The sequence below is a fragment of the Cricetulus griseus genome, chromosome 3, assembly GCF_003668045.3.
Source record: "Cricetulus griseus strain 17A/GY chromosome 3, alternate assembly CriGri-PICRH-1.0, whole genome shotgun sequence".
In the NCBI taxonomy this organism is placed as follows: Eukaryota; Metazoa; Chordata; class Mammalia; order Rodentia; family Cricetidae; genus Cricetulus; species Cricetulus griseus.
In genome coordinates, this window is record NC_048596.1 from 223,014,957 (window position 1) to 223,030,483 (window position 15,527).

The 15,527-nt window shown below is 40.1% G+C and overlaps 1 protein-coding gene across 2 annotated transcripts in view; it reads right to left on the minus strand.

Moving 5' to 3' along the window:
• Window positions 1-15,470, minus strand: part of Cdc123 (cell division cycle 123) — a 52,788-nt gene extending 37,318 nt beyond the window's left edge. Inside the window, exons 1-4 of one of the 2 annotated variants that reach the window (XM_027405179.2) lie at window positions 15,189-15,470; window positions 12,473-12,544; window positions 4,272-4,329; window positions 3,630-3,662 (exon numbers count right to left, since the gene is read on the minus strand). In XM_027405179.2, coding sequence (XP_027260980.1) covers window positions 3,630-3,662; window positions 4,272-4,329; window positions 12,473-12,544; window positions 15,189-15,262 — 237 coding nt within the window. In that variant the 5' untranslated portion in view covers window positions 15,263-15,470. The remainder of the gene's footprint in view (window positions 1-3,629; window positions 3,663-4,271; window positions 4,330-12,472; window positions 12,545-15,188) is intronic. The other variant, XM_027405180.2, reaches the window with a different exon arrangement.
• Window positions 15,471-15,527: the final 57 nt, after the last annotated feature.

Here is a 15,527-nt window from a genome sequence, read left to right on the forward strand (position 1 = left end):
GACCTAAAAAACTCTATGTAGTCAAAACTGGCCTTGAATTCTTGACCCTCCCTCCCTCTCGATGTTCATTTTGCTGCCATGCACCACTACGCCCAGGTCTATTTATTACATTTTAAAAGATGTGCTTGGTTCTCTCAAATTGTCAAAAATCATTCAGCATTATGAGATACTAAACCATGGATCCTTCAGAAAAAATTCAAATTACAAAAAGTTTACAAACAGCACACCACTATGTGATTTTCACTATGCCCCTACTATGAACAACTTGGTAAACTATAGCTAACTCATAATGACTTGAGAATGAAGTCCTGTGGACATCCTGTCTGAAAGGGGTCCAGTTGTCATCCTCCCATCCCAGACGATTACATATTCACTTACTACTCATGATCACTATGTCTTTTCTTTACATTTTATTTTTAGCCAGTTTTAATAGCTGCTTGGTTCCTCCAAGAGTTAAAAGTAAAATCTTTAAAAATGTGTTAAATCAAGAGTTTCATATCTGCAGTGGAGTCATGATTTAATACTATGAAATGACTAATAAACAGATGACATTAGATTACTGTTTCAAGCTCATAGCTCCACTGCACACGGGCACTAGTCAGTTGTCCAGGGGAGTGTTCCCACAGTGAGTGGGATAAAAAGCCACACTTTCATTTGATATCCCTAGACATTCTGAGATTTCATCAACTGCCTTTTTCTAGCCTCAATTCTGTACTACACTCATTCAGAGAGGGTAGGTTTCCTTTTCCTTTTTCTTTTGTTTTTGTCCATAAATATGACATTCTAAGAACTTCATATAATACTATCATTTGCTATGCATACTTTTATTTTTTAAGATTTTATTTTCTTTATCTTATGTGTATGACTGTTTTGCTTGTATGTATGCACTGTGTTGTGTGGATAGATGTTTCTGTCCTGACTGGTTCTGTAGTCATTTAGTGCCAAATAAACACACAGAGGCTTGTATTAATTATAACTGTTTGGTAGATGGCTTAGGCTTATTGGCTAGCTGTGTCTTAATTATTAACCCATCTCTATTAATCTGTGTATCTCCATGTGGTTTTGACTTATGGGAGAATGCCTGAACATCCTACCTTCCTGGTAGCTACATGGCATCTCCCTGACTCTGCCTCCTACCTTTCTCCAGCTCTGTTGGGATTTCCCACCTGGCTAAATCCTGCCTGTCCATTGGTCACAACAGCTTTATTCATTAACCAGTAAGAGAAACACACATTCACAGCATACAGAAGAACCTCTCCTGTCAGTGTTATATCTAAGTCCGGCAGCACACAGGCCAGAAGAGGTGAACGGATCCTCTAGAACTGGAGTTATAACAGGCTATAAGCTCCCATATGAGTCCTGGGAACCAAACCTGAGTTGTCTGGAAATGCAGCAGTGCTCTTGACTGCTGAGCCCAGTCCCTCTCCAGTCCCTAAGCACACTTTTAATGACTTGCTTTGGGGGACAATGGGATGAATCCAAGTTGTATTGTCTTTAAGCTATATTTCCAAATTGCAAGCTTACCATGGTGCTTTTGAAATCTTGATTACTATTTCCTTCTTTGTCTTTGAGACAACGCTTAGGCCTAGGTTTTAGCCCAAGATGGTGTCCAGATTGCAATCCTCACACTTGAGTCTCCTGAGCGCTGGGATTATACACAGGTGATTCATATCCCCCACCTCTCTCTGGTGAATGGGGGTATTCCTCATTTGATAGCTTTTTACTTATACTAGTGAATGTTTACTTTGGATTTTCCTTCAATGGACCAGGCTTCAGTATCTCTTTGACTAAGAGGTATCCGTTCATGAGGGTTCCTACTGCCCATCTCTACTTACTTCCACATGGAGAACCTAATTACTTAAATATTCATTAGGTTTTTATTATAAAATAATGTCAGACTTCCAGAAATGTAAGATCAACAAGAATGCTTATATACTATTCATAGGCTCTTTCTCCCTTTCACCCCATTTGTTTTATCATTGTTCCCCAAACCCTACTCTCTATGCACGTCTATTTATTTATATTTACATTGTGAAATGAATTATTTTCACATGCTGTTTTAGAACACACTACAATCACTAAGTCCATTTATCCATACATATACATACATACATATATATATATGTATATATATATATCCTAAAAAACTATTTAAACCTTCTTTTATAAAAGACTCAAATAAAGAATCGTGTTCTTTCTTTTTCTTTTTTTCCTCTTTTTTTTTTTTTTTTTTTTTTGGTTTTTTGAGACAGGGTTTCTCTGTGTAATAGTCCTGGCTATTCTAGAACTGACTTTGTAGACGAGGTTGCCCTCAAATTCAGAGAATCACCTGCCTCTACCTCCCAAGCTGGAAACACCCCTAACCAGTTATGAGTGACATCCTTAACAATGGTATCCAAGGTTGTCCTCTGGACTCCACATGTACCCGGGCATATGTGCATGCACACCTATATGCATATGCACCTGTGCATATATACATAATAAATATTAACAGATAGAAATAAATTATACAGTATACTGTGTTATAGCAGAAGGAACAGACTAAGTTACATGTATTATTTATCCATCTATATTATTTAAATGTGAGGCCATATACTAATCACCCATATCCCCATTAAGATCCAGGTCAAATGTGTCAATGGATGGATGGCTCCATATCCATGAGTATATACATAGCACAGAGTGGGTGGGTAATCAAAGAAGAGGACATAAAGTTGGGAGTGGGGATGGGAAGGGGTCTGAGAAGTTAGGTGGAGGAATAGATATGAATATGATCAAAATACACAGTATAAGATATGAATTCTCAAAGGATTCATAAAAAATTATATTTTGAAAATCCTGGCCACATGTTGCTTCCCACTGAAGCCTTTGTGGATATACTCAGTTAACTGTTCTCTCTGCTTTGACATCTTGGCCATCTACCTCCTGCCTTAAGTATTACTTCCCCCTGGTTTACAAACCCTTTGATGGCAGAAATCAAATAAATATCTTTGTCCCACAGAGCAGAATTTAGTGGCCTGAGTCTGACAGAATCACACTGAGCTGAATGAGATTTTCATATATAAGAGTGAGTGATATGCATGGCATCTGGAGTAAACAAGACAAAAATTTCCCATCTCTGTATCTGTTGGCATGGTAATCTAAGGAAATAACACCCCTTTCAGACATCTCCACGTCTTTTCATGTATCCTTGAAACTGTATCTCTTTAATCAAACTAAACAAAAGTTCCTGTGAGTAATACTTCAGTCTCTCTTGAAAGAAATAACTATGCTATTTAAATACCCTTGAGTAAATGAATACAGACTTTTCCTTTTAATTCACATTCACCTGGGAACCTCAGAGCTAACATTTGGCTTGAATTCCATCTTTCAGGTCTAACAGAAGCAAGGAGAACATAAAATATACACTTTTGATATTTCTTTTGTATGCAGAGGAGGAAAGGGGGCAAACTATGCTTGCCTGTTAAACAATGACATAAGTTATTTTTATAAAGAGTAAGTGATAACCCACAGACAGTAAGCTATTCCATGGCAAGCTCATCAAACTTAGAGGCATGCACTTAAGCCTTGAGGCTCATTCTTGTGTGTCAGTGTGAGGCTGCCCCATCTTGGTGAGGCTCTGCTCTTACCGTAAGTGTGGCTGTGCTCTCATCATCAGACCACTGCATAGACAAAAGAGAAAGAAAACATTCAATTTAAATACTATATTGGGATAACAAAGGTAGTATGCTACCTAAAAATGACACACAGGAGACATCTTCCCCTGGGTATGATATATGAGGAGATGGCTCAGTAGGTAAAAACACTTGCTATTCAAACATGAGGGACTGAGTTCTAATCCTCAATACCCATGTAAAAGCCAGAAAGAGCTGTGCACGCCTGGAACCCTGGTGTTGGGAGTGGCTTCCTGGCCAGTACCAGCCTAGCTGAAAAATAGTGAGTTCCAGGTTCAGCAACAGAATGTCTCAAGGAAATACAATGGGGAGTGATAAAGCAGGATACTGGATGCCCTTTACAGGCTTCTGCATGCAAATGCATGCGACACATACATAAGTATGTACAAACCCATAAACCACACACATGCACTGTGTGTGTATGTATACATATATACATATATATATGTATATATGTATATATACAAATATCTGTATTCACAAAGCATATGTCAAAGTAAGACTTTCATATAATAAAACATAAGGTAAGATCTATCAAAAGCATTTCAGAGATTGTCTGAATGAGAACAGATACTAAACAGACTATTCTCTACTGACCTGTGTTTCTTCTGCTTCATTATCACTGTCTGGCTGGGAACTTGTTGGTGGATCTTCCCTAAGAAAACATAATGCAAAATTTAAGTGAGAAAAATACTTTGGTGCCATGAAGTCATAATTTCAAATGTACTGAATTTACAATAAATAAATAGATAGACAGACAGATGATTACAAAGCAGATAGCCTTAGGATTGGAGAATAATATAAAGAAATGTTCATGTCTTGAGACAAAAGCTAATAAAAACATGGAATTTAGATAGATAGATAGATAGATAGATAGATAGATAGATAGATAGATAGAAGCCAAGCAGTGGTAGCATACACCTTTAATCTCTGCACTAAGGAGGCAGAGGCAGGTGGATCTGGATCTCTGAGTTTGAGGCCAGCCTGGTCTACAGAGTGAGTTCCAGGACAGCCCAGCCAGGGCTACAAAGGTTTTGAGAAACCCTTTCTCAAAAAAACCATAGACAGACAGATAGATAGTTAAATAAAACATGGCTAATGGGAGTATACTGCCAGTAAGAGATGGCAGAATGAAAACACCTGCCTACTCAGAAATCACTCAAACTAGAAGAAAAAGACTAAACTCCATCTCTACTAATACTGTCAGAGTCATGTAGCAAAGACAGGGAGGATCAGACAAGATGAAGGCAGATACAGAAGGGAAACAGGAAGAGTTACCTACACGGCTAATGGACAGCACTGTGGGGTAAAACCAAGACTTTTTATTGGTACAAGGAAAACTGAGCATGAGCAATGGTGTCAAGGATTACTCTGGATCTACAATGGGTCACACAGGACAAAGTCAAAGGAGGGATGGAGAGAGGAAAGGAGGCAGACAGGCAGGCCAAAAAACTTTCTACATATTTCTTTGTAGGATTATTCTGCCTTTCCACCCATCATACTCCCATTCCTCTAATTTAGACTGGCTTCAAGACTCATTCTAACCCACATAATTTATTCAAAGCAATACCACCTGATTCTACACTAGACTATTAGAAGTCCCTACAGCTTTTCCTCACACCCTTTTGGAATGTTTTCACTGTTCTGTAAAGAACCTAGGGCTAGCCTTATTGAGGATGAGGAGGTCGGCATGGAAAAGGAGACTCAAGTGATAGCACTAATTGTCAGGCCTGTGAGGTAGACCATCTTATGATGACCCACCTCAGCCTGGTCACCAAATGGCTATAGCCATGTGACCAACAGAAGACTTGCCCAGGGCTAAGAATGAAGATCAGATTTTTGCCATATGAACAAGTTAACAATAAAGCCTCCCACAGCTAGCTGAACACTAGCAGGTATCATGAGGTTCCTGACTCAGAGACAAAGGGCTCTGTTACTCACAGGCCAGCACAAAGCATGAGTCCATCTCTCAATCAGTTCCCTTGTGACCCTCCAGTCTTACAGGGGCAACACAGAATGGCCCAGGTTTGCAGGACAACTGAGGGGCCGTCCTCTTAAGGAGTCTCATCTTTTACAAAGGGATCCAAATATACCTGTTCCATGCATAACCCAGGGGGATCACGGACTGCTTTTATTCTGGAGGGGGACATCCTCTCTCCTCCTCAGGCTTTCTGTTATGTTATCTTAGCACTCTTGGAAAGATGGTTAAGGATAAAAAATGGCAGTGATTCTGTTTGTAAGACATGCAGCAAACCAGAATGACATGGGACCTTACAGCATATTGAAAGACTGTAAATTATGCCTTCAAAATTTGAATTTGAGCAATTTTCTGCCTAGAATTTCATATTAAGCCAACTACTCACCAACACCAAGTATGAAAGAAAAGAATAAAAATGTTTCCATATATATAACTACTCAAAAGCTTTCCCCTTATGCATTCTAGAGCTTGTTTCAATAAAATGGTAAATTAAGAGATATAAGAATGTAGTGCCCACAAAACAAAATTCCAACCCAGAAGCAAGTCCAAGCCAACTAATGTATACCTGCCTTACAGAATTGCCAACTGTAGTAGGTGTTGTAAAAACAGGTGATTGTATGTATGTATGTATGTATGTATGTATATATGTATGTATGTATGTACATCTACAGGGCTGGCTGAGAGATGGCTCAGAGGTTAAGAGCACTGGCTGCTCTTCCAGAGGTCCTGAGTTCAATTCCCAGCAACTACATGGTGGCTCACAACCATCTGTAATTCGATCTGGTTCCCTCTGATAGCATGCTGGCATACATGCAAGCGGAACACTGTATACATAATAAATAAATCTTTAAAAAAAGAATATCTACAAAATATCAGAGATAAACAATCAGAAAATAAAGCAAAATTTAAAGTACACTTATTAGCTCCAGTGAAAATGAAAGATGAGCTAGACATGGCAGTGATATATGCCTATCATCCCAGCTATTTGAGAGCCAAAGTTGAAGAAATCAACTGAATTCAGGAACAGAGGTCTAACCAGGACAACATAGTGAGACCTATATCTTAAAAGCAAACAAACAAGAAGAAGAAAACAAAACAAAACAAAGCAAAAATGTGCCTTACAGTAGTCATCAGCGATAGCAAAATACGCTAAACACTCAGTACTGATTTAACTAAAATTACCATGAAGACAGGGGGTATGATGGCTAAATCATGCTGGGGAGAAGGCTTAGTGGTTAAAGTGCTTACCATGCTTACCACACAAATATGAGAACTTGAGTGCAAATCCCCAAACTCCCTAGAAGCTATGGACTAGTCAGCCTGGGGTATCCAAAAAACAACAGAGACTTGTCTCAAACAAGGTGGAAGGTGAAGACCAACACCTGAGATTGTCTTCTGACTTTCATGTGCACAACATGGCACACCTACCTATTCAGCACTCACATACAAATGCACACATATGGGGCAGGGGGCATTACATCTCCAAACATCATAAGAAATAATATTGAGGATAGAGGTAATATTTGAAAAGAATGGTGGTAACATACTGTTTCGATGTATGAAACTACAGTAATTCTGATCATATTTGCTCACACTAGATTCCAAGTACTGACAAAAAACAGAACAGTCTCCTTGGCACTCTTAACTTAATCTGTAGTGGCATCAATTCTTCAAACCCTAATCAACTCTCCATAATGTTAAAGGACTGAGCTTCCAGGCTCACAAATCTAACCAGATACTACCTTATGGTGAGTAATAACACTAGTGTGCTGTCTACTTGTGCATACCTACTGAAGTCAACCTTCCCTCTCTCACATCTGTCTGAGCTACACTATGCTTTCCAATGAAATGTCATCTTTAATATGCTGTGCTTAACCATATAATACAAAGGTCCTCCACTTGAAAATGTGAAGGCTAGAGAGATGGCTCAGCAGTTGAGAGCACTGTCTACTCTTGTAGAGGACCTGGGTTCAATTCCTAGCACACATACAGCAGCTCACAGCCACCTATAACTTCTGTTTCAGAGTATCTGATGCCATCTTCTGACCAGGCACACACATGGCAAACAAACATGAAAGCAAAACTTTGGTGGTGGTGGTGGTGGTGGTGGTGGTGGGTGGTGGTGGTGGTGGTGGTGCATGCCTTTAATCCCAGCACTTGAGAGAGGCAGTAGATTTCTGTGAGTTCAAAGCCAGCCTGGTCTACAAAGCTACACAGAGAAATGCTGTCTTGAAGAAAAAAAAAAAAAAGTTAGGCTATAGGGTTTTTTGTTTGTTTGTTTGTTTAAAATAGTGTCTGTCAGCTGGGCATTGGTGGCGCATGCCTTTAATCCCAGCACTCAGGAGGCAGAGGCAGGCAGATCTCTGTGAGTTCAAGGCCAGCCTGGTCTACAGAGTGAGTGCCAGGATAGGCTCCAAAGCTACACAGAGAAACCGTGTCTCCAAAAACAAAAACAAAAATAAATAAATAAATAAATAAATAAATAAAAGTGTCTGTCTGTGTGTCTGGGAAAGGCATGGTGTACACATAAAAGTCAGAGGAAAAATTTCAGGAGTCAATTCTTTTCTTCCACTATGTGGGTCCCAGGTATCAGACTCAGGTTATTGTGCTTAAAGACAAGTTCCTTTGCCTGCTGAGCCATCTTGCTGGCCTAGGAGATCCTGTACTTCCTTTTTTTAGAAGTAAAATATATTTTACATTTATTTATTTACTTGTGTGTGTGTGCAATGGAGAACAGAGAATCACTCATGGAAGTTGTTTCTTTTTTTCTACCATGTGGGTTCCTGGGATCAAACTCAGGTTGCTGAGGTTGGCAAGTGTCTTTTACCCCCTGAGCCTCTTGCCAGCCCAGGATTCTCTACTTTCTATATTGCATCTTACGTAGAGCTGGCACCTAAGAGCACAGACTCTGGAGTCAGAAAGACAGTTTAAATGTTTCAGTTCTGCTGGTGTTTGCCTCCAGCTTGCAGTGCCTCAGTCCCATGACCTTAGTTTCTTCACTTGACGTCTTCAATGCTCCAGAGCTTTTATAAGGCTGTTCTCTTAGCTTGGAAGATCTTTCTCTCAAGCCCTTTGCTGATTAGCTACCTTCCAACCTTCCCATGGCAGAGACTTTACTATTATTTCCTTAGTGCATTCCCTAACCTCCTACACAGTCCCAGCAACTTAGGGTTAGTAACTGACCTTGAATCTTAGTTAGTTTTTAATGCTGTGTAGACACCATGGCCTTGGTAACGCTTATAAAGGAAAACATTTAATTGGAGATGGCCTACAGTTTCAGAGGTTTAGTCCATTATCATCATGGCAGGACATGGCAGAACACAGGTAGATATGGTATTGGAGAAGGAGCTGAGACTTCTACTTGATCCCCAGGCAGCAGGAGACTGAGTGCCACACTAGGCATAGCTTGACTATATGAGACCTCAAAGCCTACCCCCATAATGACACACTTTCTCCAACAAGGCCACATCTCCTAATAGCACCACTCCCTATGGGCCAAGCAATCAAACACATGAGTCAATGGAGCCCATTCTTATTCAAAGCACCACACCTTAATAACATTTATCTCAATTTTCACTAATATACTTGTGAATTTCCTTAATTGTTGTACTTATTAAGATTAATGATAATTAAAGAATTTTGTTTGTGCTAAGAATATATAAAAAAAAAGGGGGGGGCTGGAGAGATGGCTCAGTGGTTAAGAGCACTGGCTGATCCTCTAGAGGCCCTCAGTTCAATTCCCAGCAACCACATGGTGGCTCACAACTACCTGTAATGAGATCTGGTGTTCTCTTCTGGCATGCAGGCAGAACACTGTATATGTAATAAATGAATCCTAAAATAAAATAATATAATACACACACACACACACACACACACACACACACACACACATATATATATATATAAAATAGTTCTTCCCAGTGGGTCCTTTCAACCTTTCCTTCTATCCTATGTCCAGTCTTTTGTGACTGCCAACCTGCAGAACCTCTCTCTACCAGGTACCAAGTAGCTATGAGGCTGGGACTCTGCTGCATTGCCCACTCATCATTGTTTTTTATCCTTATAACACCTTCATCAGATAAGCTCTACGCTACAGATAAGAAAACAGTAACAAAATGAGCTATAAAATAGTAAACATTAGGCTGGGCATTGGTGGTGCTCACCTTTAGTCCCAGCACTCCGGAGGCAGAGGCAGGCGGATCTCTGTGAGTTCAAGGCCAGCCTGGTCTACAGAGCGAGTGCCAGGATAGGCTCCAAAGCTAAACAGAGAAACCCTGTCTCGAAAAAAAACCAAATAAATAAATAAATAAACATTTGAACCTAGACAATCTGACGAAAGGATTAACCCTGTACTGTTCTGATTCACAAAAGCAGCTTGTTTACCAACTACTAAAGGGCAGGTTCCCCACGTGATCTGTGCATAGTGTATAGTGCTGTTGCTATATAACAACTTCCTCCCACCTGAAACGTCCATCTTGAAATAAGCTCATGAAGTCACAGGATGATCTAAAAGGAGGTAAAACATTCCATCCTTTGAGGAAGCTCTTCAAGCTCAGATGTAGAGGGTATCACAGATAAGCACCAGGGAAACCAAGAATGTTAAGCAAGGTTCAAGAGACATGTATACCTGTTTTCCACCCAGAAGGCTAGGAATGGATGTCATTAATACCCTGGTGGCCTGGGTTATACACAGTGCCAGGTCACACCCAAATTACCCAGACTATTGTGCTTGTTTCAAACTCATCCTCTATAGACCTTTATCTTGAGCATTGTTTCTGTCAATAGAACCCATCTTTAGGTGAAATGTGACCTCTATGCTATCTATATGATTGAGACCACACAGGATCCTAGGCCCTTAAGTTATAGAACTCATCTTTATGGTAGAGGTTACGTGTACTTTGCAAGAGAGTTTCAATGTAGTCACATCTTAAACTTGCACATGGGATTGAGATAACTGTTACCAGAAAACTTTTTTCCAAAACTGTACTGTACTTAAATGTCTAAAATAAACTGCCTGGTGTCAAGACTCTAGAAGTTTGAACCAGAACTGGCTACTGAGTCATGTTGAACTGGATTTCCTTCTTGCCTTGAGTGAATTGTTTCTCTGCAGGATGTAGCATTACCAGGGACTCCCACATTCAGGAAGTAAACAACACAAAGGTTCCAAGAAGTGCATGAAGTATATGATACTGACCAGATTCTCTGGGCCTCCCCTCCTCAAGCAAATATAAGTTGTAAGGACTGCTGTGAAAAACTCTCAGCCAAGAGCATTTCACAAGAAAAGGCAGAGACCAGCAGAGCTACCTAAAAGAGGATCAGAGGGCCTGAATTGCCTGAAGAGGCAGTCTCTAACCACTGCCTTTAGGTTTATCATGCTCTAGGGTTCAGTTTTTTTGAGCTGTCACCTATCCTGGGATGAGCATCTGGTCACTCAGCTGTCTTTGAGTCATTTCTACTCCTGTAACTCCTCACCATATTCTTCTAACTGGCTCCAATAAAACAAATTGGTTCACCAAATTGAAGTTGGGTATGTCATCGGTCCCCTATGTGGGGTGAATAGACAGCTGCTTACATCTCCCCACAAATAGTGTTATATAACACCCTCAACTAACACTGTTCATTCCACATGGTGCTTGCCAATACCTGAGACTCATGCAAGCATCTGACTAATGAAAAACCAACATAGAAGGCTCCTCAGTGTCCACAGCATGGAAACTTATAAAATGTCTTCTAATATTAGGGGTCAATTATACTGTGAATTATTATATATACATTTGGGAAGAGCAGTTTTCTTTTCAGTAAAGGAGATTCAACTCAGAACATAAGCTAACCACATTAGGCAGAACCCTAATACCAAGCTTACAACCCTTTTTCTATTTTATATCATTTCCTTATCCTTTAGTTATACCACACAAATGAAGCTCTTCTTTAACAATTTTCAGGTTATTAGATGGTTATCAAGGTCCAGAGAATGGTGTATCACGCCTGTAATGCCAGCACTCAGGAGGCAGAGACAGGCAGATCTCTGAGTTGGAGACCAGCCTGGTCTACAGAGCAAGATCCAAGACAGCCAGAACTACACAGAAAAACCCTGTCTTGAAAAATAAACCAAAATAAAGAAGGAAGAAAGGAAGGAAGCAAGAAAGGGAGGAAGGAAGAAAGGAAAAGGAAAGAAAGAGAGAAAAGAAAAGGGTTGGAGAGATGGCTCAGCAGTTAAGAGCACTGGCTACTCTTCCAGAGGACCTGGGTTCAATTCCCAGGACCCACATGGCAGCTCACAACTGTCTATAACTCTCATTTCAGAGGATCTGACACCCTCATACAGACATACATGCAGATAAAACAACAATGCACATAAAATAGGAGTAAATAAATGTTTAAAAAAAGAAAAAGAAAAAGAAAAGGGGTTATCAATGCCAAGGAGCCAGAAATACAATCCAGTCCAGAAAGCGTCACTAAAAATCCAGAAGACAATAATGATTTCAACTTGCACACACAGTAAACTTCAGGCCAGTGTGTGAATGTGATAAAACAAAAAACAAACAAGGGGCTGAGGAGGTGACTCGGGAGTTAAAGCACTTGCTGTATAACTATGAGAACCTAAACATAAATCTCAAGAACTTGCTTACTTATTTCTTTATTTTAATTGCTGTGTAAACCAGGCTGGCCTTGAGCTCACAGAGATCCATTTGCCTCTGCCTCCTGAATGAAGAGGATAGTGTGCCTAGGCTAATCTACTCACCCATGCAAAAATGTTGATTTAATCAGTACACTGTTTATTTATGATTATAAAGAATTGTTTTCTGATATACTTTACCTTCCTGAAACCACCAGAGTCCCATCGTCCAGTAAATAGTCTTTCACATTCTGAGGAAGTGGGAGAATGACACTGGAAAAAAGATATATACCAAAATAAGGTGTCATTTAAAAGGACTAGCCACAGTGGAGAAATGTAGATGGATTTTTTTGGGGGGGAGGGGCTGCCCGCTCACTCACACACACACAAAAAAAATCACAGAGATTTATTATTAATTATGAAAGTTTGGCCTATAGCTTAGGCTTGTTTCTAACTAGCTCTCACAACTTAAAATAACCCATTTCTACTCATCTATGTGCTGCCATGTAGCTCATAGCTTTTACCTCTCCTACTGCATGTCTTGCTCACTCTTTTTTTTTTTTAAAGATTTTATTTATTTATTTATTTATTTATTTATTTATTATGTATACAGTCTTCTGCCTGCATGCAGGCAGAGGGCACCAGATCTCACTCAAGGCAGTTGTGAGCCACCATGTGGTTGCTGGGAATTGAACTCTGGAGAGCAGTCAGTGCTCTTAACCGCTGAGCTATCTCTCCAGCCAGTCTTGCTCACTCTTATTCCCTCATCTGGATGACAATTCTTCCTTTCTTCTTTCCTGAGCTTTCTCTGCCCAGATGTCCCACCTAACCTCTTCCTGCCTAGCTATTGGCCGTTCAGCTCTTTATTAAACCAATGAGAAGGCACCTTGGCAAAGACACATCTTCACAGTGTACAAAAGATTATGATGGAAGGAGAAAACAGACTCCTGCAAGTTGTCCTGTAACCTGAACATGCCCAACATTCACACATACACACAAGATAAATAAATAAATAAATAAATAAATAAACAGACTTTTTGTTTTGTTTTGTTTTTCAAGACAGGGTTTCTCTGTGGCTTTGGAGGCTGTCCTGGAACTAGCTCTTGTAACCAGGCTGGTCTCGAACACACAGAGATCTGCCTGCCTCTGCCTCCCGAGTTCATCAAACAAACATTTTAAAGGTGGTTTTAGGCAACACAAACCTAGTCATAGACTGTCTAGTGATGCCAAGAAATCCCACTTATTGGTTTAATTCCCCTATCATCTTCATATACATGGCATACAATTTAAGTGAACTAAAATAATTTGCTTCAATGAGAGTTTACTAAATCCAAAAGGAAACAAGCAACATGCTTGTGTGTGTTTACTATATACTAGAAAGAGTGACAGCACTTTACATATTTATCATATGTAGCACTCATAACAATCCTACTACTTTTCAAATGAGGTTTAGGGAGATTAAGTCATTTGCTGAAGATGCTGATTGAATCACAATTCAAAGCCAGACAAATGGTTCTGACTCTAGAGCCTAACTCTTAATCACTGTATGCTTATTCTTAAGACAAGGGAACACTATGCCAGAGGTCACAACAGACAGTTACATAGAAACCTAGGACAGTTAAGAATCTTCAGTTTCAGAGCTGGGAATGGTAGTGTATGCCTGTAACCCCAGCACCTGGAAGACTGAGGTAGGAAAGTCAACAATTCAATAACCAGACTCTCCCCAAAAGACAGACAAAAAAGGATTTTCAGCACAGAAATGACTAATAAATTCACAAGTGAACCATCTGTCATACAAACACTGAAGAAATAATCCAAACTTTATTTGAGACCCACAACTTAACTTTAATTATGTAAGTTAATGAAGGACTGGAATACCAGCTAGGAAAGATAACTAGTGATACACAGGAATTACTGCTGTATCAGCAGTTCTTCTTTAGTGTGACTTGCCATCTTCAGATGCAAGAATTATCTTCTTTTATGTTGCTATAAATACCATAAAACATATGTAACTAGAAAGAGATTCTATGTTTGAATAGCAAGTTGGAAAAGAAATGTCTTTTGAATAACCTACAAGTGCTCTCCCAAGCCTTCAAACTTCAAAAATAGGACAGAATGAAAAAGGAAAGATAGATGATGTCCAAATAAGTGACAATCTAGGTGGACCTAAAGGAGAAGTGAGCAAAATGCAGGAAATCCTACCTACCCATGGATACCCAAGGCCTTTGGATCCTATCCCTGTTAGTGAATGAAATCCTTACCTGCATCTTTCAGATTTTATGATTGCTTTTGAATGGCTGGAGATAGTTTCCTAGCTGCCTTGCATTTGACTGTTAAGATATCCTTTGCAACAATTCAGAAGAGGCATTCTGCAAACCTGCATAGACTCCTTGTTTTAATCCAGGGCACTAGAGAACAAGTATAACCCCACTCTCTTTCCAGATGGATTGCTGCTTCTCAGAACACTGGACTCCCAATAAATGTAACCATGGAATGCTTCCTATACACTACCGTACTGGAGCTTCAAACAGACCTGGAGGTCGGGTCAGTATTACTGCCTTCATTTTACAGTGATGGAACTCAACTGTCACCAAACGGGTTAGTGGCAAGGCGGACTACCCAGTTTTGTTTTGTTTTTCGCCTGGAGCTTCCGGCAATTTCAAAAGTATCGATCTCAATTTACCCTGCCAATGACCCTCACTGTTTTCCTACCTCTCCTGACACGCTCCTTGACTCGCAACAGGAAACATGGCAAATTCTAATCTACTTCGTTAATCTTGCCACATCAAATCTAAGGAGGTCGACAGCTCAACACCGTGGCTCCCAAAGAGTCGTTAGAAGGCCAACCTTTTTGTTTAGTTTTCTGAAGGAGATGGGATTTTTTTCAAACAGCGAAGTTCGCCTCCAGGTATCTTACCTCTTGATGGTAAGGCTTCGGAAGAGCGGGTACCAGGCGGAGAACTGACAGTGAGTAACATGCTCCTTCTTCATCCTCTACCTGCCGCGTCAATCGCTGCCGTTCTCCTCTCCCGCCAGCACTCTCCCGGAACCCGATGTATCACTTCCGGAAGTGCCCACCGAGCTATTTTGATGAGATGACTCTTCCGGTCCGTAAAAGTCAGGAGGTGCCTGAAGCTAAAGTAACGGTGGAGATTACGCTTAGCATGTCAGAACAGACTTGCGGGACACAAAAAGATTTTGAGTCCGGAAAAGAAGAGTCATGAAAGTTAGAATTATAGGAAGCTTACAACTTTTT